At 38.3% G+C, this 27512-nt stretch overlaps 1 protein-coding gene across 1 annotated transcript in view; it reads right to left on the reverse strand.

Moving 5' to 3' along the window:
- The window catches only part of LOC128656388 (uncharacterized), a 104365-nt gene that overhangs the window by 33469 nt on the left and 43384 nt on the right, over window positions 1–27512 (reverse strand). The window contains exons 2-4 of the mRNA XM_053710261.1: window positions 24699–24882; window positions 9753–10036; window positions 3005–3188 (exon numbers count right to left, since the gene is read on the reverse strand). Of these exons, the coding sequence (XP_053566236.1) occupies window positions 3005–3188; window positions 9753–10036; window positions 24699–24880 (650 nt within the window). The 5' untranslated portion in view covers window positions 24881–24882. The remainder of the gene's footprint in view (window positions 1–3004; window positions 3189–9752; window positions 10037–24698; window positions 24883–27512) is intronic.

Here is a 27512-nt window from a genome sequence, read left to right on the forward strand (position 1 = left end):
AAGGGCAGTGTTTCTGGCGAGTCTTCAGACTCGCCAGAAACACAACTTATGAAGCAGCGGTCTAAAGACCGCTGCTCCATAACCCTGTCCGCCTGCTCAGAGCAGGCGGACAGGAATCGCCGGAAATCAACCCGATCGAATACGATCGGGTTGATTGAAACCCCCCTGCTGGCGGCCGATTGGCCACGAGTCAGCAGGGGGCGGTGTTGCACCAGCAGCTCTTGTGAGCTGCTGGTGCAATGTTAAATGCAGAGAGCGTATTGCTCTCCGCATTTAGCGAGGTGTTGCGGACCTGATCGGCAGTGTCGGATCAGGTTCGCAACACCTTTGATAAATTGGGGCCATAGAGTTAAAAGCTTCAAGATAGCTTTAGCCCAAAAATAGATCAGCTGTTAAACGGCCCTGAAAGGGCTGAAATACATTTTTGTACTATATTGATCAATATGCGCATGCACATTATGAAGGTGCCTAGTAACACCTTTACTCTGTGGGCTCCATGTACTAAGCAGTCAGCGAGCTACCCGCAACAAATCTCGCGTCAAAACTCGCAAACTGATATGTACAAAGTCGTCAACTATGTTCAAACTCGCATCTTTAAAATTGCGAGCGTACTTATCCGCCAAACCTCGCTACCTCTCCATTTTTCACTGTAATTAGACACATTTGACCACCAACTCGCCAAAAACAAATGTACTAAAAAATCTATTTGTCCGCTCGCTACAATTTCCGCTCCCACCTCGTTATTTTTGCCTCGCCACCTTTTAGGTGGCGGGCAAGGTACAAAACAATAGGAAAGTCAATCTAGACGCCAGTCTAGACATATATAAAAGGCAGTAATATCAGCATTGTACAGCATAACTGGCGTCTAATTTGTCTCTCATTTCCATGTACATAAATTGCGCCAAATTTGTGGACTGTAATTAAAGAGTAATCTGTATTTTAAATTTGTATTGTATAGTTGTCAATCTTTATAATTATTTTTATATTAATATTTATATATTATCAGATCCAGATGAAGCCATATCCAAATTGTAAATAAATATTACAAAAATAACGCTCTGTTATCACTCTTCAAAAATTTTTGAACAATAATAAAGTTGTTTAGATAAGTTGAACTTTTATAGGAGCAAAATTCTATTCCCGCGACTACTATGATGTTCGTGACACCTTGCATGTCACGTGTTAATAATTGGCCAGACAATTCAACTGAAAGTTAAGTACATCAGCTTAGTCGCGGCGAGCGAGGCATCAAATTTATCAATAATCCGCCACTGCTCGCGGCGGGCTAGACTTGTCTATTTATTGGGGGATTATTAGTACATAGTGACAGCGGACACCATTTCGCCCGCGGCGAGTAACGGCGAGTTTATCCGCGTCTAAAATGACGGATGAATTGACGGCTTAGTACATGGAGCCCTGAGGCAGCAATTTCTCTCCAAGCTGGAGAATCATTTGAATATCAGGGCCTATGTATTGGTGTTTGAGTAAAGAGTGATACATAAGATATAGAAGACTTAATAATAATAATAAAAAAGACTTATTAATAAGACCCTGATATTCAAAGGATTCTCACTGAATATTCAAAAGAAAAAGGGTGGAACTCTCCAGCACTGCAATATCTCTCTAATTTCTGTATGGAGAGACAAGCCCAGTGCAATATAGTACTGCATGATATGAGAGTATTGTTACACTTACACTTTGCGCTTTATATTTTATATTACTTTACATTTCAGATTGCAGTATTATTGCATTTAAGCTTTCTTTTTTCTTATTTATTTTTTAACACATTTAGATTTAGCTTTTGCAGTGATTTTACAAATTCTTATTATGTTTTGAAAATGTCTGTGCTGCTTTAACAAACTAAGATCATACTATTGGGCCTATCTATCAAGCTCCCAATGGAGCTTGAGGCCCCGTGTTTCTGGCGAGCCTGCAGGCTCGCCAGAAACAGCAGTTATGAAGCAGCGGTCTAAAGACCGCTGCTCCATAACCCTGTCTGCCTGCTCTGCTCTGGACAGACATCGCCGGAATTCAACCCGATCGAGTACGATCGGGTTGATTGACATACCCTGCTGGTGGCTGATTGGCTGCGAGTCTGCAGGGGCGGCGATGCACCAGCAGCTCTTGTGAGCTGCTGGTGCAATGCTGAATACGGAGAGCGTATTGCTCTCCGGATTCAGTGATATCTGTTGGACCTGATCCGCACTGTCGTATCAGGTCTGGCAGACATTTGGTAAATTGGCCTCTTTGAATATTTATGTGTAGCTTTTACAAATTAAATTGCAAGTTGTATTTGCTGCATTGCAAACTAGAAAGTGGGAGGGATGGGACAGGACAGTTTCCTGGGCTGGAGTTCCCAGGGTCTGAAGCTGGTCTCACTAATTTGTCTCACCAGCTGTATGCAGGTGACATTTGTTTAAAATTCACAATATACTTATTTTTACTAACCTAAAAAGTAATATATACTAAAATATAGACAAAAGTAAGTTAATTGTAGTGAAAACATTTCAGAAATAGAGGCTCTATCTGGCACCTTTTTGAGACATAATTTTTAATAGCAGTAAATCTAATAAGCAGTTACTATAATTCTGCAACATTACTCAGATACACTGGGTAACTGCGGGACACTATAAAAAAAATGATCATCTATATTCTTCAATCAGTTGTTTTGAAGTCACCTCCTCCTTGGTTACATACACTTATCCCCAGCTTTCTCTACACTAGCCTATAAAACACATTCTGTAAAGGTTTTTACCAAGGAGATTTAGTGCACCTTTATACAATTCCAGTACACAAGGGGGCAAAACTAGCTACTTTAGTAACCACTGATTTAGAGTTATAAATTCTTAAACTGGATATTGAAATGATATATTTAATAAATATTCTTTTCAACTGGGTTTATATTGATTTTTCATGTTCATGTTTTTTATCTTTATAGTTCTTATTATAAATACCTTATTCTTTTAAGCAGCTTATGAAATACATTAACCTTATACCATTTTACCTGCCAAATGAATTCCTTTTTAATATTTTCCAATCGTTTTTCTGTTGTTCAGGTGTTAGTTTGTCCACTAGATCATACTGAAAGTTTATATTCCAGACACAGTTGTAATTCTTCCGCAGCTCCTTTTCCTGTAAATGTTGGAATGTGCTTATCCAGACATTGATGTTTTTTTCTCCTTCCTTCTCTATAAGATAAATGTAAGTTATTGTATAACGTTGTCTATAGTACTATTACACGCATGTAATTATGTTATGTTAAAATACTAATTGTACTCCATACTCCTGAAGAAGCCCTTGCCTAGGAAATCAGATTCTGTGGGCCAGTTCCGTACTTTGCCTCTTGTAAATAATCACAGGGTCTATTCCAATCCATTAGAAAACCCGCACAAGTGTCACACATAGATTAATGCAGCATTTTCAAATTCTGAGGCATATACAATAATTTAGAATGTCATATGACATTACCAAAGACAATATAACTAATAATTTTAAAAACACCTTAAGTAATCATATGCTTGCAATATGTAATACCAGTAATCTGCTTTATTTCATTTTATATATGGAGGTGGATTGGGCTGGCACAGAGTTTTTGTTAGCTTAAAAGGTAATAGAGCTATCCTGAAATAATTCCAACCCTTCCTGTAGTTGTCATGACATGAAGTTATCTTGAAATAATACCAAGCTATCCTGTAGTTTCCCTGAAATAATCCTGTAATCATCACAAATAATCAAATCAAATCAAATAAAGTCATCATAAAACTATCCAAGGATAATTTTTCTGAACACTCTAGAGTCATCTCATTTATATATTTTAACATGTGGGCATACTTCATGATGGCTTCTGATGACCAAACTTTCATAATTAAAAGATAGGCTAGTCTGGAGTCATTGATGACTTCAGAAGGATTCCAGGAAGATAATCCTTTTAACTAAGGTATCCAGAAATACCTTTCACTACCAGATATGATCTGAAATGCAAGTTGAAGTCCTTTCCATATATAAAGCTAGAGATTTCATACAAGCTAACGGGACATTATATACAACAGAATAGGGTCATGCAAGAGAAGATTTGAATGTGATGCCCAAGTTGGCAATCATCAGATACGTTTATTTTAAGATTATTAATACTATAATAAAGTAATCTAAATCTACCTTTTTAACAGGAATTGGAAAGCTCACAATTTTTATAATTAAATTAAAGGAAAGTATGAGCAAAAAAAATATGAGCATATATTGCAAAATATTTTAATCATCCTTATTAAACATTTTTATATTACAAACTCAAAGGGGTCGATCAAAACATATCTAATACTTTTCAACAAAGAAAAATCACCATTAAAGTCTATTGGGAATTTTGTAGATAAATCAGTTGTGTTATAAATGATCAATTAAACATGTCCAGTTTCATGCTCATATGTAAATGGAACACAGATTGTTTTATATTTGTTTTATACTTATCATAAAGACCAATGTATCCTTCTGCAAAACACATACATGGACACCATTGACCCCATTAACCCATTTGTGATTTCAGTGATCAGCATTCATTATCATCAGTTCCGAGTATTAATATATATTAATATAATATTGTGTGAAAATGGAGATCCAATCTTGTGTGTGTTAACAGTTAACAGCTGTATTGGACTTGGAAAGATTGTGATTACGATTTTCCAACATTCGGAAAAAAAAAGAATGGAAAGATAGGAATCAACCCCTTCATCAGATATATGAAACACGTAGAGATTGCTTCAAATAATTTAAAAAACAGTATCAAAGGATTTATCTACAAAAACCCTGAAAGGCTTTAATGGTGATTTTCTGTCACTAGATAAACTTTACTACAGGATTATGATTGACCCCTCAAATGACTACCCAAATGGATATTCTATAGAAAAAAATGTCTCAATAACCTTTTCTAAATGATTGGAATATTTTCAGTTAACCATTCATTTCAATTTTTACCAGTTTTTTTGCAGGTAAAAATTATGTTATGTCCCTTTAAGAAGTTGGTTTGAGTAAGAAATCTAGTGAGAACCAAAAAAATTGAAGATGAGTAATATAATTAAAACAAAGGTTTAGCTTTTTGTTTATTTTAGTAAAACAGCTGTTGTAGATAGTTAACACAGATCCCCCCACAAAAAAGCTGAACAAATAGAAAACTGTGCAACAACTAAAGAGCTCAGGTAAAATACATTTGTGATAAAAACAATTTGATTTATGTGATTGATTTCTACCTTTTAAATTATATAAATGGATAATCTAAAGTCTAGTAGAATGTTTGGGAACTTATGCAATGGAACTTGTGAATTATGAAAAGTTTTCAAAGAGTCCTCTTCAATCCCTAACACTTTATTTTTTATGATCCTCTCAACCTAATACCATCCCTTAAATTGACATAAAAGTTAAACTTCGTAGACAGAACATGCAATTTTAAGAGACATTTAAATTTACTTCTATGTATACCCTTTGCCCCCTATGTGGGGTCCAATGTACCCTGTACTATGGCTGTTACATCGTCTCCAAGGGCTGTAGGAGTGCAGGTCTCCACAACAGTAGTGAGGCCACACTATTTCTGCATGCCTCAGTGCCTAAAGGTGAGACCCAAACTCCTATAGCTTTAGAAGACCTTGTAACAGCCAAGTTCGTACAGGCTATGACAGCTGTTGCAAAGGGGTTAAAGTAGCTCCATACCTAAGTAAGATCCAGAGCAGCTAAACACATCTGATTAACTGATAAGAGGCATATGTGTATATGCACCAATCATCAGCTAGCTCCCAGTAGTGCATTGCTGCTCCTAAGCCTACTTAGGTTTGCTTTTCTACAAATAATATTAAAACAACAAAGCAAATAATATAATATAAATAAATCAAACATCTCATATGTTGTAAGCTCTTGGTTTAGAGGCCTACAAGTCCTATAATGGGTATTAAAAGTTATTTCCTGAAGAATTGTATGCAAGCCAGAGTGATGCAGCTACAAAAACATATTATATCAACCATTAAAGTAACCTACAAAGATGTTGACTGTAATCTTTTTTTTTTTAAAATGACCAAAATATTAATCTACACAAATTCCCATAGACTATAAGAGGGATATTTATCAAGCTGTCAACCGCTAATACGTTGGAATTCCGTAGCGTAATTGTGGCGAGCATGATTCGACCTAGTTATTAAAGCCTACAGACTGGCAAAATTTGAAATTTGTGGCGTAACATACGATCCGCCAGTCTCAATCTGACACAGATCGATGCTTATGTCATTACAGATGTTCCGAATACAAATTCGGCACTATCTGACAACTTTTGCTAGTTAACAAATTTCTAACAGGTACACTCGCCACTATTCTGGCCCAGCATACCTGGTTTTCAATCCGCCACACTGGAGGCCGCGGATGCCATAGGAATCAATGGGAGTCTGAAAGCAGAGAAAGCTTATGTTCACTGCTGCCAGATATCTAATTGATTTCTATGGTAGAAAACAAATTACGTTTACACCTAACACCCTAACATGTTCCCTGAGTTTAAACACCCCTAATCTGCTGCCCGACATTGCCGCAACCTACATAATGTTATTAACCCCTATCCCGCCGCCCACCGACACCGCAACTAAATAAACTATATTAAACTACTAATTAACCTACCCTAACTATTATCCTACAATTACATTAAACTATATTAAACTATTAATTAACCTACCCTAACTTATTATACTAAAATTACATTAAACTATATTAAACTACTAATTAACCTACCCTAACTATTATCCTGCAATTACATTAAACTAGCAATTAAATTAACTATATTACATATTTAAAAACCTAACCCTACTCAAGTTATTTAAATCTACTATAAAAAAATACTAAGTTACAAAAAAATAACAACTAAGTTACACAAAATAAAAAACACTAAGTTACACAAAATAAAAAACACTAAGTTACACAAAATAAAAAACAAATGATCAAATATTTAAACTAATTACTCCTAATCTAATAGCCCTATCAAAATAAAAAAAGCCCCCCAAAAATAAAAAAACCCTAGCCTACACTAAACTACCAATGGCCCTTAAAAGGGCCTTTTGCGGGGCATTGCCCCCAAAAAATCAGCTCTTTTACCTGTAAAATAAAATACAAACACCCCCCCAACAGTAAAACCCACCACCCACACAACAGTAAAACCCACCACCCACACAACCAAACCCCCCAAATAAAAATCTATCTAAAAAAACATAAGCTCCCCATTGCCCTGAAAAGGGCATTTGTATGCGAATTGCCCTTTAAAGGTCATTTAGCTCTTTTTCTGCCCAAAGTCCCTAACCTAAAATTAAAACCCACCCAATAAACCCTTAAAAAAAACCTAACACTAACCACCGACGATCCACTTACAGTTTTTGAAGACCGGACATCCTTTTAAGGGCCATTGGTAGTTTATTGTAGGCTAGGGGTTTTTTTTATTTTGGGGGGGCTTTTTTATTTTGATAGGGCTATTAGATTAGGTTTAATTAGTTTAAATATTATCGGCTAGATTACGAGTTTTTCGTTTTGAGCTGTGCGGTGCTAACGAGCAGTTTATGCTCACTGTTCACAAGTGAGCGTTGAGCAAAATTCTGCTCCTTACCGCACTCTTATACCAGCGCTTCTTACGTTAGCGGTGAGCTGGTGTAACGTGCTCGTGCACGATTTCCCCATAGGAATCAACAGGGAGAGCCGGCTGAAAAAAAGCCTAACACCTGCCAAAAAGCAGCGTAAAGCTCCTTAACGCAGCCCCATTGATTCCTATGGGGAAATCAAATTTATGTCTACACCTAACACCTTAACATGAACCCCGAGTCTAAACACCCCGAATCTTACACTTATTAACCCCTAATCTGCCGCCCCCGACATTGCCGACACCTACATTATAATTATTAACCCCTAATCTGCCGCTCCAGACACCGCTGCCACCTACATTATACTTATGAACCCCTAATCTGCTGCCCCCGACATCGCCGACACATAAATAATATTTATTAACCCATAATCTGCCGCCCCCAATGTCGCCGCCACTATATTAAAGTTATTAACCCCTAAACCTAAGTATAACCCTAAACCTAACACCCCCTAATTTAAATATAATGTAAAGAAATCTAAATAAAATTCCTATCATTAACTATATAATTCCTATTTAAAACTAAATACTTACCTATAAAATAAACCCTAAGATAGCTACAATATAACTAATAGTTACATTGCAGCTAGCTCAGGGTTTATTTTTATTTTACAGGCAAGTATGTATTTATTTTAACTAGGTACAATAGTTATTAAATAGTTATTAACTATTTAATAACTACCTAGCTAAAATAAAGACAAAAGTACCTGTAAAATAATACCTAACCTAAGTTACAATTACACCTAACACTACACTAAATTACAGAACATAATAAATAAACGAATTACAAGATTTTTAAACTAATTACATCTAATCTAATCCCCCTAACAAAATAAAAAAGCCCCCCCAAAAAAAAATAAAAAAAAGCCCTACCCTACACTAAATTACAAATAGGCCTTAAAAGGGCCTTTTGCGGGGCATTGCCCCAATGCCCCAAAGTAATAAGCTCTTTTACCTGTAAAAAAAAAGTACAAATCCCCCCCCCAACATTAAAACCCATCACCCACACAACCAACCCTACTCTAATACCCCCTTAAAAAACTTAACACTAACCCCTTGAAGATCACCTTACCGGGAGAAGTCTTCACCCAACCGTGCCAAATTCCTCAACGAAGTCGGGAGAAGTCTTCATCCAAGTCGGGCGAAGTGGTCCTCCAGACGGGCAGAAGTCTTCATCCAGACGGCATCTTCTATCTTCATCCATCCGGCGCGTAGCGGGTCCATCTTCAAGACATCCGACGCGGAGCATCCTCTTCAATCGACGGCTAACACAGAATGAAGATACCTTTAAGTGACGTCATCCAAGATGGCGTCCCTTCAATTCCAATTGGCTGATAGAATTTTATCAGCCAATCGGAATTAAGGTAGAAAAAATCCTACTGGCTGATGCAATCAGCCAATAAGATTGAAATTCAATCCTATTGGCTGATCCAATCAGCCAATAGAATGCGAGCTCAATCCTATTGGCTGATTGGATCATACGTTTATATTTAAGGGGTTAATAGCTTAAGTTGCGGTGGGCTCCAGGAGCAGAGGGATAGGGGTTAATAACTTTATTAGAGTTGCGGTGGGTTCCGGGAGCGGAGGGATAGGGGTTAATAACTTTATTAGAGTTGCGGTGAGCTCCGGGAGCGGAGGGATAGGGGTTAATAACTTTATTAGAGTTGCGGTGGGCTCCGGGAGCAGCGGGATGTGGTTTATAACTTTATTTAGTTGCAGCGGGGTCCGAGAGCAGCGGGATAGGGGTTACAAATTTTAGTATAGTGGTGGTGTTTAGTGACAGGGTATAAATAAAGTTGGGAAAAAGCCGAATAGCAGTGAGATTGATGACTGTTAGTTAACAACAGTCCGCTGCTTATTGCCCCGTACTTGGTGTGCGGCTTTTTGACAGCTTTTTTTTATAAATAAGGAGAGCGTATTCAGGTCCGCGCCACAATGTTAGGCGATGTAAGGCGAGCGTATTAGTGCCTGCGAATGCAGCATAGTTGACGGCTCGATAATTCGGCCTCTAAGGGTGAATTTCTGTAGAAAATATAGGAAACCGCTTTCTAAAGGATTCCCACTGACCCCAAAAAATGTTTTCAATTATGTCATTAAAAATACAGACCTTTTGGTGGCAATGATGGAACAGCTTTGCATTTTGGTGGCTTTAAAGTTGTAGGCTGGATGTTGTTTTTGTAAATTTTTTTCCTAATTGTTGTAATTAGACTCATTAGAAAATCATGTATTTTGTCTTCTTCTATGGTTGTCTTTTCCATATTAGTGCTTTTACATTGTGGGCACTGTAATAGTAATAGCACCAAACCCCTCTTAGAATTTACAGAACGATAGTGAAAAAGAAGTTGGATAAGGCCAGATTTCCAGATATTAGAACACAATGAGCAGACATATCTAAACAAGGTAAAAAAAAAAAAAAGAATAAATGAGTACATGTAAATTAAGAGCACTTTTACATTCCATTTAGAAACAATGAGAATCATTTCAGTTTTAGTGCAAATATTTAAATAAAAACAAAATCATACAATGTGGAAAATTGTATGTAGCGGACAGATTGAATTAATAGCTTTCAACCAACCAAAGTAAGATACATACAAATGTACCACAGGCTTTTGAAATTTTCCTAGACACATACAAAACACAGAAATGGACTTTCAAACTGGAGTGGGTTCACATCCCAAGCCACTGGCAAAACTCACAGCCCTGGATGCTCACCAGCAATACCAGTGACTCTGGCTAGTGACTGCGGAACGTTATGGTTTTATATGTGTTGTGTTTATATACTTGTCTGTGACTTTTCCTAAGGCTTTGCACTCATGTTTGTCTGTGGTTAACTGTCTAAATCACTGATGTAGCTGTCTGTTAGTGCTGGTGAGTCTTGTGGGCTGTAAGTTTTGCCAGTGGTATGGGATGTATTGTTTACCCACCCTAGTTTGACCCTTGTTTTAGTGGACTAGACTTTGATGCGGTCCTAGGTCTATCACTATTTGGCCAAATGCTGTAATTAACTCTCTTACGGCTAGATTTAGAGTTTTGTCGGTAACGACCCGCGTAGCAAACGCTGGCTTTTTTCTGGCCGCACCTCTAAAATAACTCTGGTATTGAGAGTCCACAGAATGGCTGCGTTAGGCTCCAAAAAGGGAGCGTACAGGCATATTTAACGCTACTGCAACTCTCGATACCAGAGTTGCTTACGGACGCGGCCAGCCTAAAAAACGTGCTCGTGCACGATTCCCCCATAGGAAACAATGGGGCTGTTTGAGCTGTAAAAAAACCTAACACCTGCAAAAAAGCCGCGTTCAGCTCCTAACGCAGCCCCATTGTTTGCTATGGGGAAACACTTCCTACGTCTGCACCTAACACCCTAACATGAACCCCGAGTCTAAACACCCCTAACCTTACACTTATTAACCTCTAATCTGCCGCCCCCGCTATCGCTGACCCCTGCATATTATTATTAACCCCTAATCTGCCGCTCCGTAAACCGCCGCTACTTACATTATCCCTATGTACCCCTAATCTGCTGTCCCTAACACCGCCGACCCCTATATTATATTTATTAACCCCTAATCTGCCGCCCACAACGTCGCCCCCACCTGCCTACACTTATTAACCCCTAATCTGCCGAGCGGACCGCACCGCTACTATAATAAAGTTATTAACCCCTAATCCGCCTCACTAACCCTATAATAAATAGTATTAACCCCTAATCTGCCCTCCCTAACATCTCCGACACCTAACTTCAATTATTAACCCCTAATCTGCCGACTGGAGCTCACCGCTATTCTAATAAATGTATTAACCCCTAAAGCTAAGTCTAACCCTAACACTAACACCCCCCTAAGTTAAATATAATTTTAATCTAACAAAATTAATTAACACTTATTAAATAAATTATTCCTATTTAAAGCTAAATACTTACCTGTAAAATAAAACCTAATATAGGTACAATATAAATTATAATTACATTGTAGCTATTTTAGGATTAATATTTATTTTACAGGCAACTTTGTAATTATTTTAACCAGGTACAATAGCTATTAAATAGTTAAGAACTATTTAATAGTTACCTAGTTAAAATAATTACAAAATTACCTGTAAAATAAATCCTAACCTAAGTTACAATTAAACCTAACAATACACTATCATTAAATTAATTAAATAAAATATCTACAATTACCTACAATTAAACCTAACACTACACTATCAATACATTAATTAAATACAATATCTACAAATAACTACAATGAAATAAACTAACTAAAGTACAAAAATAAAAAAGAACTAAGTTACAAAAAAAAAAAATATTTACAAACATAAGAAAAATCTTACAACAATTTTAAACTAATTAAACCTACTCTAAGCCCCCTAATAAAATAACAAAGCCCCCCAAAATAAAAAAATGCCCTACCCTATTCTAAATTACTAAAGTTCAAAGCTCTTTTACCTTACCAGCCCTGAACAGGGCCCTTTGCGGGGCATGCCCCAAGAAGTTCAGCTCTTTTGCCTGTAAAAAAAAACATACAATACCCCCCCCCCAACATTACAACCCACCACCCACATACCCCTAATCTAACCCAAACCCCCCTTAAATAAACCTAACACTAAGCCCCTGAAGATCTTCCTACCTTATCTTCACCATACCAGGTTCACTGATCGGTCCAGAAGAGCTCCTCCGATGTCCTGATCCAAGCCCAAGCAGGGGGCTGAAGATGTCCATGATCCGGTAGAAGTCTTCATCCAAGCGGGACAGAAGAGGTCTTCCATCCGATTGAAGTCTTCATCCAAGCGGCATCTTCTATCGTCATCCATCCGTAGCGGAGCGGCAGCATCCTGAAGACCTCCGACGCGGAACATCCATCCTGGCCGACAACTGAACGACGAATGACGGTTCCTTTAAATTACGTCATCCAAGATGGCGTCCCTCGATTGGATCAGCCAATCGGATTGAACTTGATTCTGATTGGATGATTCCATCAGCCAATCAGAATATTCCTACCTTAATTCCGATTGGCTGATAGAATCCTATCAGCCAATCGGAATTCGAGGGACGCCATCTTGGATGACGTAATTTAAAGGAACCGTCATTCGTCGTTCAGTTGTCGGCCAGGATGGATGTTCCGCGTCAGAGGTCTTCAGGATGCTGCCGCTCCACTCCGGATGGATGACGATAGAAGATGCCACTTGGATGAAGACTTCAATCGGATGGAAGACCTCTTCTGCCCCGCTTGGATGAAGACTTCTACCGGATCATGGACATCTTCAGCCCCCCGCTTGGGCTTGGATCAGGACATCGGAGGAGCTCATCTGCACCGATCGGTGAACCTGGTATGGTGAAGATAAGGTAGGAAGATCTTCAGGGGCTTAGTGTTAGGTTTATTTAAGGGGGGTTTGGGTTAGATTAGGGGTATGTGGGTGGTGGGTTGTAATGTTGGGGGGGGGTATTGTATGTTTTTTTTTACAGGCAAAAGAGCTGAACTTCTTGGGGCATGCCCCGCAAAGGGCCCTGTTCAGGGCTGGTAAGGTAAAAGAGCTTGGAACTTTAGTAATTTAGAATAGGATAGGGCATTTTTTTATTTTGGGGGGCTTTGTTATTTTATTAGGGGGCTTAGAGTAGGTGTAATTATTTTTAAATTGTTGTAAGATTTTTTCTTATGTTTGTAAATATTTTTTTATTTTTTGTAACTTAGTTCTTTTTTATTTTTTGTACTTTAGTTAGTTTATTTCATTGTAGTTATTTGTAGATATTGTATTTAATTAATGTATTGATAGTGTAGTGTTAGGTTTAATTGTAGGTAATTGTAGATATTTTATTTAATTAATTTAATGATAGTGTAGTGTTAGGTTTAATTGTAACTTAGGTTAGGATTTATTTTACAGGTAATTTTGTTATTATTTTAACTAGGTAACTATTAAATAGTTCTTAACTATTTAATAGCTATTGTACCTGGTTAAAATAATTACAAAGTTGCCTGTAAAATAAATATTAATCCTAAAATAGCTACAATGTAATTATAATTTATATTGTAGCTATATTAGGATTTATTTTACAGGTAAGTATTTAGCTTTAAATAGGAATAATTTATTTAATAAGAGTTAAGTAATTTCGTTAGATTAAAATTATATTTAATTTAGGGGGGTGTTAGTGTTAGGGTTAGACTTAGCTTTAGGGGTTAATACATTTATTAGAATAGCGGTGAGCTCCGGTCGGCAGATTAGGGGTTAATAATTGAAGTTAGGTGTCGGCGATGTTAGGGAGGGCAGATTAGGGGTTAATACTATTTATTATAGGGTTAGTGAGGCGGATTAGGGGTTAATAACTTTATTATAGTAGCGGTGCGGTCCGCTCGGCAGATTAGGGGTTAATAAGTGTAGGCAGGTGGAGGCGACGTTGAGGGGGGCAGATTAGGGGTTAATAAATATAATATAGGGGTCGGCGGTGTTAGGGGCAGCATATTAGGGGTACATAAGTATAACGTAGGTGGCGGTCGGCAGATTAGGGGTTAAAAAAATGTAATCGAGTGGCGGCGATGTGGGGGGACCTCGGTTTAGGGGTACATAGGTAGTTTACGGGTGTTAGTGTACTTTAGAGCACAGTAGTTAAGAGCTTTATGAACCGGCGTTAGCCCAAAAAGCTCTTAACTCCTGGGTTTTTTCTGCGGCTGGAGTTTTGTCGTTAGATTTCTAACACTCACTTCAGCCACGACTCTAAATACCGGAGTTAGAAAGATCCCATTGAAAAGATAGGATACGCAATTTACGTAAGGGGATCTGCGGTATGGAAAAGTCACGGCTGAAAAGTGAGCGTTAGACCCTTTTTTGAATGACTCCAAATACCGGCGGTAGCCTAAAACCAGCGTTAGGAGCCTCTAACGCTGGTTTTCACGGCTACCGCCAAACTCTAAATCTAGGCCTTAATTTGCTCTTAATATTGCTGAGTGCATGCCAGTGAGTACTGGACCTTCAATTTGTTGTATATATTTTTCATCCTTGAAAAAGCTATCCAGTGATGTGTGTTGGATTGAGGACACTGTGTTTAAATAATAAAAAAGGGCATTTTCCAAAGTGTCAAACAGTGCCAAACATGTCTCAAAGGAACTATATGGGTTCCGTACTGACCCAAAAGCATTTACCCTCTTTGAGTTACTCTGTATATTTTAAGTTTATGTATTTATTAGCATGTTTTACTTTAACTTTGTTGCACTTACTTCTTGCTAATCCTTTGCATATTGTTGATCTCTGAGTTTGACAGCAAGAGTTCAGGCTAGCTAACTTATTTCCACTAAACCTAGGCCCTGGATGCATGATAAATTACTTGTCTATATCTTGTAAATATTCTTATCAAAATAAGTTAGCTATGTAAATTATTATTCTGCCACACAATATTTATCATAAAGGCAGTTGCCAAGTTTACGCATTTCTAAGCGTAATACTAATGGCAAAAGTGTGCAAATAAATAGGCTAGATAATAACAGCTTGATGACATAGTTGCACCAAAGCCCCATTAGCGATAGTTATTATCATTTTATTATTAATATTATTGTTAATTTCATTATTGCTATTATTTATTTGTAGGGTGCCAATATATTCTGCAGTGCTAGAACATGTTGTATTATGCCATAGTACAACTTACAAAAGTGCAATTACATAACTGATGAGAGTTAGAGGACACTTCCCGTGAACTGCCATCTGATGTGGGTCACCTTGTAATACTGTGTTATTAAACTAAGGGTCCACACAAGATTTAAAAATGCACTGTGCACAGAGAGATAGGAGAGCAGGGGTAGTCACTGGCACAACAGCAGGCTAAGCTGCAATTATTAACCAAACAACAGAAGTGAAGCAATAGGGCAGAAAGCAATAGGAGGTTGCTATTGACCTCCACTTGTTCTTCAAATGTACTTTATAGTTGGCTAAATGTCCACAACTGTTCCCACAACCTTGTACATAAAGGAAAAGTAATGCAGATAAAAGTATTTGTATTAAAGGGCCATTATAGACATAAAATGGCATGCTCTAATTCATTAGAATGTTTAACCCCCACATTGCTGGTCATGATATACTGTATGTGTATGTATGTGTGCATGTATAAATATGTGTGTGTTGTGAGTATGTATGTGCGTGTGTGTATATATATATATATATATATATGTAAGTATGATCAGTCAACATTGGGCCACCTTGTAAGTTGGTGACTGGCTAAGCAGAATATGACCAAACTGTGTGACTAAGATACCAATTTTAATATAAAAGCATAGTTGTTTTTGAAGGCAATTTTTTGCAGCATTAAAAAAATGTGTTGTGTATTTGCAAGTGGATGTGCGTCAATACCCTATGTTTTTTGTAACTATTTGGTCTCAATACTCCCAAAGATGTATTTAACCCCTTCCCGTCGTTAGGATATTACAGGCAGTCTTAACTGTGCTGTGCTTTAGCGCCATTAGGACAGCATGGAACGTCCTAGCCGTTTGGCTGTACTGAAACCAAAGGGGCTTCCTGAATGGGATTGTGGGCTGGAGGGCATGCCTATGTCATAGAGACTCCCCCATGACCTAATCCCATCATTGAAATTACGCAATTGCATGAACAATCACGTGGTTTCATTTTGTTTACATCAGAACTTTGTTCCGATGTAGACAAATTACGCCTGTCAGGAAAGGATAAACTTTTTGTAAGGTGTGCTAAACGCAACTTTGTATTTGTATTTATAAATAAAGGGAGACTGACCATCTTCCATTAGTTAAAGCACCCCACCCAAGCTCAGGTGTACTCATGACAGTGTAATGGAGTTTTGTATATAAAGCCAGGGAGTCTCTTTCTTTTATGAAGAGATTCAACAACAATTAAAATTATGGGGAGGCGAAAAGTGAGTTTAAAATCCTCCACTAAATACAAAATATAGAGAAAATAACTCATTGTGTAAACCATTTACAAAGCTAAACAAGTCAGAAGACTTGCTTTAAACCCAGAAACTCTCTGACCACATTGTTTAAAATGCAGCAAAGGAATCTGGGTAAGATATGCAAATGAGGTTCACAATGACTCACTTTTTTACTTTTAGCCTGCTTTTTAAGACAGACTTCCCTTTACGCCATAGCACTGCTGCATTACACAGCTTTTATGCTTAGCTAGGGTTAGTACAGTGATTCAGACCAATCCCAGGACAGCTGTTTCGTGGTTATTGCCACTCATCAGCTGGGAGTAGGTTGAATCACTGCTTGGTAAAGTTCATTTCTGGGGGAAATTCAACAACAATTAAAATTATGGGGAGGCGAAAAGTGAGTTTAAAATCCTCCACTAAATACAAAATATAGAGAAAATAACTCATTGTGTAAACCATTTACAAAGCTAAACAAGTCAGAAGTCTTGCTTTAAACCCAGAAACTCTCTGACTACATTGTTTAAAATGCAGCAAAGGAATCTGGATGACGTCATTTAAAGGAACCGTCATTCGTCGTTCAGTCGTCGGCCAGGAATCGGAACAGCCAATAGAATGCGAGCTCAATCTGATTGGCTGATTGGATCAGCCAATCGGATTGAACTTGATTCTGATTGGCTGATTCCATCAGCCAATCAGAATATTCCTACCTTAATTCCGATTGGCTGATAGAATCCTATCAGCCAATCGGAATTCGAGGGACGCCATCTTGGATGACGTCATTTAAAGGAACCGTCATTCGTCGTTCAGTCATCGGCCAGGATGGATGTTCCGTGTCGGAGGTCTTCAGGATGCTGCCGCTCCGCTCCAGATGGATGTCGATAGAAGATGCCGCCTGGATGAAGACTTCAATCGGATGGAAGACCTCTTCTGCCCCGCTTGGATGAAGACTTCAATCGGATGGAAGACCTCTTCTGCCCCGCTTGGATGAAGACTTCTATCGGATCATGGACATCTTCAGCCCCCCGCTTGGGCTTGGATCAGGACATCGGAGGAGCTCTTCAGGACGGATCGGTGAACCTGGTATGGTGAAGATAAGGTAGGAAGATCTTCAGGGGCTTAGTGTTAGGTTTATTTAAGGGGGGTTTGGGTTAGATTAGGGGTATGTGGGTGGTGGGTTGTAATGTTGGGGGGGGGTATTGTATGTTTTTTTTACAGGCAAAAGAGCTGAACTTCTTGGGGCATGCCCCGCAAAGGGCCCTGTTCAGGGCTGGTAAGGTAAAAGAGCTTTTAACTTTAGTAATTTAGAATAGGGTAGGGCATTTTTTATTTTGGGGGTCTTTGTTATTTTATTAGGGGGCTTAGAGTAGGTGTAATTAGTTTAAAATTGTTGTAATATTTTTCTTATGTTTGTAAATATTTTTTTATTTTTTGTAACTTAGTTCTTTTTTAATTTTTGGACTTTAGTTAGTTTATTTCATTGTAGTTATTTGTAGATATTGTATTTAATTAATGTATTGATAGTGTAGTGTTAGGTTTAATTGTAGGTAATTGTAGGTATTTTATTTAATTAATTTAATGATAGTATAGTGTTAGGTTTAATTGTAATTTAGGTTAGGATTTATTTTACAGGTAATTTTGTAATTATTTTAACTTGGTAACTATTAAATAGTTCTTAACTATTTAATAGCTATTGTACCTGGTTAAAATAATTACAAAGTTGCCTGTAAAATAAATATTAATCCTAAAATAGCTATAATATAATTATAATTTATATTGTAGCTATATTAGGATTTATTTTACAGGTAAGTATTTAGCTTTAAATAGGAATAATTTATTTAATAAGAGTTAATTAATTTTGTTAGATTAAAATTATATTTAATTTAGGGGGGTGTTAGTGTTAGGGTTAGACTTAGCTTTAGGGGTTAATACATTTATTAGAATAGCGGTGAGCTCCAGTCGGCAGATTAGGGGTTAATGTTTGAAGTTAGGTGTCGCCGATGTTAGGGAGGGCAGATTAGGGGTTAATACTATTTATTATAGGGTTAGTGAGGCGGATTAGGGGTTAATAACTTTATTATAATAACAGTGTGGTCCGCTCGGCAGATTAGGGGTTAATAAGTGTAGGCAGGTGGAGGCGACGTTGTGGGGGGCAGATTAGGGGTTAATAAATATAATATAGGGGTCGGCGGTGTAAGGGGCAGCAGATTAGGGGTAAATAAGTATAACGTAGGTGGCGGTCGGCAGATTAGGGGTTAATTATTGTAGGTAGCTGGCGGCGACGTTGTGGGGGGCAGGTTAGGGGTTAATAAATATAATATAGGGGTCGGCGGTGTTAGGGGCAGCAGATTAGGGGTACATAAGTATAACGTAGGTGGCGGTCGGCAGATTAGGGGTTAAAAAATTTTAATTGAGTGTTGGCGATGTGGGGGGGCCTCGGTTTAGTGGTACATAGGTAGTTTATGGGTGTTAGTGTACTTTAGGGCACAGTAGTTAAGAGCTTTATGAACCGGCGTTAGCCCGTTAAAGTTAATAACTTTATTATAATAGCGGTGCGGTCCGCTCGGCAGATTAGGGGTTAATAAGTGTAGGCAGGTGGAGGCGACGTTGTGGGGAGCAGATTAGGGGTTAATAAATATAATATAGGGGTCGGCGGTGTTAGGGACAGCAGATTAGGGGTACATAAGGATAACGTAGGTGGCGGCGCTTTGCGGTCGGCAGATTAGGGGTTAATTATTGTAGGTAGCTGGCGGCGACGTTGTGGGGGGCAGATTAGGGATTAATAAATATAACATAGGGGTTGGCGGTGTTAGGGGCAGCAGATTAGCGGTACATAGGGATAATGTAAGTAGCGGCGGTTTACGGAGCGGCAGATTAGGGGTTAATAATAATATGCAGGGGTCAGCGATAGCGGGGGCGACAGATTAGGGGTTAATAAGTGTAAGGTTAGGGGTGTTTAGACTCGGGGTACATGTTAGGGTGTTAGGTGCAGACTTAGGAAGTGCTTACGCATAGCAAACAATGGGGCTGCGTTAGGAGCTGAACGCGACTTTTTTGCAGGTGTTAGGTTTTTTTCAGCTCAAACAGCCCCATTGTTTTCTATGGGGGAATCGTGCACGAGCACGTTTTTGAGGCTGGCCGCTTGCGTAAGCAACTCTGGTATCGAGAGTTGAAGCTGCGTTAAAAATGCTCTACGCTCCTTTTTTGGAGCCTAACGCAGCCTTTATGTGGACTCTCAATACCAGAGTTATTTTTATGGTGCGGCCAGAAAAAAGCCGGCGTTAGCTACGCGGGTCCTTACCGACAAAACTCTAAATCTAGCCGTAAGTTTTTCATATATATATCTTATGTAATTTATCACTTTCTATTATTATTGTGGTATCCATTTATCAAATTGGTATCCGTTTTCTGGGGTACATTACCACATTGATATTTACCTATAAGGACCTTTGCTGTTGTTATGACCTATACCGGGTGGTAAAGTTACCTACCACTTCTGTTACATTAGCCATATTAGATGAGATTATCTGTATGAGCTGTTGTTTGAGCCGTTGTGTGTAACAGGTTTTAATCGTCCTAAACCATATCAGTTTTTAGGTTGGTTTTATTTATTATCCTTATTATTATCTTTTATTGATATTTTCGTCATATTAGATGTACTTTTAACCCAATTTTAACGGCAAGTATTGTAATAAATTGTTTTTACTATCTAAGACATCATCTGTTATTGATAGAGTATGGTAATCCAGAATACCGGCACCTGTATTATACCTTAGCCTTTGGCGCTCCTATATATCCACCATTGTATATCTAACCAGACCTGTTAGGGGGTCTTCTTTATAGTGTAGCAGGTATATAGTCCTAGGCGCTAACTGCTTCTCCCTCCTTTTTGTATCCTAACTCTAAAAAAACCTAAGCTGTCCATTGCCCTGAAAAGGCTATTTGGATTGACATTGCCCTTAAAAGAGCATTTACTGTAGCTCTATTACACGCCCAAACCCTAAACTAAAAAAAAAAAACACCCCAAAAAATCACTAACCCCTGAAGATCCACTTTTTTTTTATGGAAGATCGTTCAGATAGAGAATAAAATTTTTAAAACGTTTCTAATTTATTTCTATTATCAAATTTGCTTTGTTCACTTCTTATTCTTTGTCGAAGACATATCTAGATAGGAATCGTGCACATGCCTGGAGCACTACATGACAGGAAATTGTGCTGCCCTCTAGTGCTCTTGTTAATGTATAAAATCGTTGCAAACTGCTGCCATATAGTGCTGCTGTTCAACAAAAGATAGCAAGAAAATGAAGAAAATGTCATAATAGAAGTATATTGGAAAGTTGTTTAAAATTGGATTTTCTATCTGAATTATTTGAGGAAAAAGTTTGGGTTTTATGTCCCTTTAACTAAGTTGCAAAATTGTAATATCTTTTGTTCATAATTATTTTTTATTTCTTATATACCAACATAAGGGTTGATCATAATCCTTTAGAAAAAAATATTTTTAACCCCTTAACGACCAAGGACGTACCAGGTACTTCCTGCAAAAACTCTCAGTTAGTGACAATGGACATACCTGGTAAGCAGAGGCATAACTTGAAACCACAGGGTCCAGGTGCAAGAATCTAAAAAAGCCCCCCCCCCCACCCAAAAAAAAAAGTGAATTTGATACATATCTTTTTTTTTTTTTTTTTTAACATTTAACACAGAAATAAAATGGGAATCAGATTACATGTCTGCAAAAGGAGGTACCCTGTGCCCACAGTCTGTGAGATGGTCTGACACCCTATTACTGTATATAGTGACACTATTTAACCCCCCAGTAATGTATATAGTGAGTCAGTGACACAGTCTGTAATCTGCCGGTGAGATGGCTGGCCTGACCCTACCCGCCCCAGTACTTTATAAAGTGACCACAGTAGTCTGTGACATGGTCCAGCCCCCCATACTGTATATAGTGGAACTGTATAGTGACACTGTTTACCCCCGCCCCCCCCCCCATGCTGTAGTAACAAGGTCTGTAATTTGCTGGTTCCACAAACATACACACACATACAGTGGATATAAAAAGTCTACACACCCCTGTTAAAATGTCAGGTTTCTGTGATGTAAAAAAATGAGACAAAGATAAATCATTTCAGAAATTTTTCCACCTTTAATGTGACCTATAAACTGTACAACTCAATTGAAAAACAAACTGAAATCTTTTAGGTAAAGGGAAATAAAAATAAGAAACTAAAATAATATGGTTGCATAAGTGTGAACACCCTTAAACTAATACTTTATTGAAGCACCTTTTGATTTTATTACAGCACTCAGTGTTTTTGGGTATGAGTTTTTCAGCATGGCACATCTTGACTTGGAAAGATTTGCCCACTCTTCTTTGCAAAAACACTCTAAATCTGTCCGAATGCAAGGGCATCTCCTGTGCACAGCCCTCTTCAGATCACCCCACAGATTTTGAATTGGATTCAGGTCTGGGCTCTGGCTTGGCCACCTGAAAACTTTAATCTTCTTCTGGTGAAGCCATTCCTTTGCTGATTTGGATGTATGCTTTGGGTCGTTGTCATGCTGAAAGATGAAGTTCCTCTTCATGTTCAGCTTTCTAGCAGAAGCCTGAAGGTTTTGTGCCAATATTGTCTGGTATTTGGAACTGTTCATTATTCCCTCTACCTTGACTAAGGCCCCAGTTCCAGCTGAAGAAAAACAGCCCCAAAGCATGATACTGCCACCACCATGCTTCACTGTGGGTATGGTGTTCTTTTAGTGATATGCAGTGTTGTTTTTGCGCCAAACATATCTTTTGGAATTATGGCCAAAAAGTTCAACTTTGGTTTCATCAGACCAGAACACCTTTTGCAACATGCTTTTGGGAAACTTCAGATGTGTTTTTGCAAAATTTAGCCGGGCTTGGATGTTTTTTTTTGTTAGAAAAGGCTTCCGTCTTGCCACTCTACCACATAGCACAGACATATGAAGAATACGGGCCATTGTTGTCACATGTACCACACCCAGTACTTGCCAGATATTCCTGCAGCTCCTTTAATATTGCTGTAGGCCTCTTAGCAGCCTCCCAGACCAGTTTTCTTCTCGTCTTTTCATCAATTTTGGAGGGACATCCAGTTCTTGGTAATGTCACTGTTTCACCATATTTTCTTCACTTGATGATGACTGTCTTCACTGTGTTCCATGGTATATCTAATGCCTTGGAAATTCTTTTGTACCCTTCTCCTGACTGATACCTTTTAACAATGAGATCCCTCTGATGCTTTAGAAGCTCTCTGCGGACCATGGCTTTTGCTGTAGGATGCGACTAACAAAATGTCAGGAGAGACCTACTAGAACAGCTGAACTTTATTTGGGGTTAATCAGAGGCACTTTAAATGATGACAGGTGTGTACTGACTCCTATTTAACATGATTTTGAATGTGATTGCTTAATTCTGAACACAGCTACATCCCTAGTTATAAAAGGGTGTTCACACTTATTCAACCACATTATTTTAGTTTTTAATTTTTATTTCCCTTTACCTAAAATATTTCAGTATGTTTTTCAATTGAGTTGTACAGTTCATAGGTCACATTAAAGGTGGAGAAAGTTCTGAAATGATTTATCTTTGTCTCATTTTTTTACATCACAGAAACCTGACATTTTAACAGGGGTGTGTAGACTTTTTATATCCACTGTACATACATACACACACATAAACACCAATGGGTAAAGCAGAAAGACTAACCCCTGTAGTCAGAGACACTAGTGAAGCATCATGTCACACTCACATGATATCAGTGCAGGCAGTGGCAGGTCAACATTTTTTATTTAAAAAAATAAAAATAAAAATATTTTTTTTTTGAAGCTGGGACCTCACCCTTGGGGGCCCAGTCGCAATTGTGACCTTTGCACCCCCTGTAGTTTCGCCCCTGCTGGTACATCCTTGGTCTAATTGAGCGCTGGGAGTGATTGTGATCACTTCCAGCAGCTCTCAGGGTATTGCAGTGATGCCTCAATATTGAGGCATCCTGCAATACCCTTTTTTAAACATCCGATGCAGAAAGAGACACTCTATGGTGGGTGGGAGCTGCTGTTGGGAGGAGGGTGGGCAGCTATCAATGGTTGCTTCCTGTTCCTGGACTCTGCAAGTGCGCGCACAGTCACGGTAGTATGCAGGGGGGGCGTGTGCGACATTTGCGATGTAAATTGTGAAGGATGGAGAAGGAGGTGGGAAATAAATGTTGGGCAAGGGATCTGGAAGGGGGAGGGAGATAGGGTATTGAGAGGGCAGCTACACTACAGAAAGGTTTTATTTCTAAATTAAAAAAGATAAAAAAAAGCATTTTTTTTGGGGGGGGGGGCAAACTGGGTACTGGCAGACAGCTGCCAGTACTCAAAATGGCGGCAAATAGGTAGAGGGGAAAGGGTTAGAGAGCTGTATGGGGGGATCAGGGAGGTTGGGGCTAAGGGGGCATCCAGCACTGCAGAATCAATATATTAAAAAAAATGCTTTATATTTTAGTACTGGCAGACTTTCTGCCAGTACTTAAGATGGCAGTGACAATTGTGAGGTGGAGGAGGGAAGAGAGTTGTTTGATGGGGGTCAGGGAGGGATCAGGGGGTGGGATGTGTCAAGTGGGAGGCTGATCTCTACACTAAAGCTAAAATTAACCCTACATGCTACCTAATTAACCCCTTAACTGCTAGGCATAATACAAGTGTGGTGCACAGCGTCATTTAGCAGACTTCTAATTACCAAAAAGCAACACCAAAGCCATATATGTCTGCTATTTGTAAACAAAGGGGATTTTTTCATCATATTTTATACTTTTTTTTATGGTAAATTATATGATATGATAAAAATAATGGTATCTTTAGAAAGTCTATTTCATGGATAGAAAAACGTTCTATAATATGTGTGGGTACAGTAAATGAGTAAGAGGAAAATTACAGCTAAACACAAACACCGCAAAAATGTACAAATAGCCCTGGTCCTTAAAGGTAAGAAAATTGAAAAATGGTCTGGTCAATAAGGGGTTAAGAAAAACACCATTAAAGACTAAAGGGATTTTTGTAGATAAATAATTTGATACATTTTTCTAAAGGATTGTGGTTGAATCCCTTTGTTAGTATCAATACTTATTATTCAACACCATTCCGGGAATAAATTAGCTCTACGTTGATTTACCTCCCAGATGAATTCATTTTTAATATTTTCCAACCATCTTTCTTCTGTTCAGGTGTCAGTTTGTCCACTAGATTATATTGAAAGGTTAGACTCCAGACATGACCATAATCCTTCCTCAGATCCTTTTCTTGCAGTTGCTGGAATGTACTTATCCAGATATTGACAGAATTTTGCTTTCCCATCTCTAGAAAGTAAAAGTAAGTCAGTGTATCAGTTTTTTTTTATTTTTTTTACCAAGTAGAATGCTATATCTTATTGTAACTGGTTTATTGTAATCTTACAATCTCAGACTCAAAAAAACTTTAATGGTTGCTTTCAAATAGATTTTGCAAACAATAGGCGAGATTACGAGTTTTGCGTTAGAGGCTATGTGGTGCTAACGAGCAGTTTTCTCTCACCGCTCACTTACATGCAACGCTGGTATAACGAGTTTTCAGAAACCCGGCGTTAAAAGACAAAAAGTGAGCGTTGAGCAAAATTTTGCTCCAAATCTCACTTCAATACCAGCGCTGCTTAAGTCAGCAGTGAGCTGGTGTAACTTGCTTGTGCATGATTTCCCCATAGGAATCAACGAGGAGAGCCGGCTGAAAAAATGTCTAACACCTGCAAAAAAGCAGCGTATAACTCACTAACGCAGCCCCATTGATTCCTATGGGGGAATAAAATTTATGTTTACACCTAACACCCTAACATGTATCCCGAGTCTTAACACCCCTAATCTTACACTTATTAACCCCTAATCTGCTGCCCCCGACATCGCCGACACCTACATTATACTTATTAACCCCTAATCTGCCACTCCGGACGTCGCCGACACCTACATTATACTTATTAACCCCTAATCTGCTGCCCCCAACATTGCCGACACCTACATTATATTTATTAACCCCTAATCTCCCGCCCCAATGTCGCCCCAACCTACCTACACTTATTAACCCCTAATCTGCCGCCCCCAACGTCGTTGCCACTATATTAAAGTTATTAACCCCTAAACCTAAGTCTAACCCTAAACTTAACACCCCCTAACTTAAATATAATTAAAATAAATCGAAATAAATATTCCTACCATTAACTAAATTATTCCTATTTAAAACTAAATACAGATGGCCCTCGTTTTACAACGGTTCAATTTACACCGTTTCAGAATAACAACCTTTTTTTTCCAGTCATGTGACTGCTATTGAAAAGCATTGATAAGCAGTGCATTTATTAAAATAGCCAGTAGGTGGAGCTGTCCGCTTGTGTTGCAGCAAAGCCAAGCGAGCTGAAATTAATCAGTTTAACCAGACCTGAGCTATGGAGCAGATTTCAAAGGAACAAGATCTTCCTGTCTATAAATCAGTCCAGACTGGAATGCATAGAAATAACTTTTTGCAGAAAAATGCAAGTGAAGTCTGTGTTGTGTGATTATTCTATTAGTTTTATAATGCTGTTTAGCAAATGTTTTTGTTCATTTAACTTAGTTTAATTATATATTCTGTGTTGTTGATTATTTTATTAGGTTTATAATGCTGTTTAGCATTTAAAGTCTTCATTTCAAAGCTTTAAAAATAATGTATTAGGTGTTACTTATGACAATTTTGAGAGGGGCGTGGAACCTATCTTCCTCACTTCCCATTGACTTACATTATAAACTGGGTTTCAATTTACAAAGGTTTCGATTTACAACCATTCCTTCTGGAACCTAACCCCGGCGTAAACTGAGGGCTACCTGTACTTACCTATAAAATAAACCCTAAGCTAGCTACAATATAACTAATAGTTACATTGTATCTAGCTTAGGGTTTATTTTTATTTTACAGGCAAGTTTGTATTTATTTTAACTAGGTAGAATAGTTATTAAATAGTTATTAACTATTTAATAACTACCTAGCTAAAATAAATACAAAAGTACCTGTAAAATAAAACCTAACCTAAGTTACAATAACACCTAACACTACACTGTAATTAAATAAATTAAATAAATTAAATACAATTACCTAAATTAAATTAAATTAGCTAAAGTACAAAAAAAACAAACACTAAATTACAGAAAATATTAAACAAATTATAGATATTTAAACTAATTACACCTATTCTAATAGCCCTATTAAAATAGCCTAGCCTAAACTAAACTACCAATAGCCCTTAAAAGGGCCTTTTGCAGGGCATTGCCCCAAAGTACTCTGCTCTTTTACCTGTATAAAAAATACAAACAACCCCCCCAACAGTAAAACCCACCACCCACACAACCAACCCCCCAAATAAAATACTATCTAAAAATCCTAAACTCCCCATTGCCCTGAAAAGGGCATTTGGATGGGCACTGGTCTTAAAAGGGCAGTTAGCTCTTTTGCCGCCCAAACCCTAACCTAAAAATAAAACCCACCCAATACACCATTAAAAAAACATTAACCCCCTGAAGATCGTCTTACCAGGAGACGTCTTCACCAAAGCCGGGCCGAAGTCCTCAATGAAGCCAGGAGAAGTCTTCATCAAAGCCGGGCGAAGTGGTCCCCCAGACGGGCAGAAGTCTTCATCCAGACGGCATCTTCTATCTTCATCCATCTGGCACGGAGCGGGTCCATCTTCAAGACATCCGACGCGGAGCATCCTCTTCATCTGACGACTAAAGCTGAATGAAGGTACCTTTCAGCCAATCAGCCAATAGGATTGAGCTTGCATTCTATTAGCTGATTGGAACAGCCAATAGAATGCGAGCTCAATCCTACTGGCTGATTGGATCAGCCAATAGGATTGAACTTTAATCCTATTGGCTGATTGCATCAGCCAATAGGATTTTTTTCTACCTTAATTCCGATTAGCTGATAGAAT

The sequence above is a fragment of the Bombina bombina genome, chromosome 4 (assembly GCF_027579735.1).
Source record: "Bombina bombina isolate aBomBom1 chromosome 4, aBomBom1.pri, whole genome shotgun sequence".
Lineage (NCBI taxonomy): Eukaryota > Metazoa > Chordata > Amphibia > Anura > Bombinatoridae > Bombina > Bombina bombina.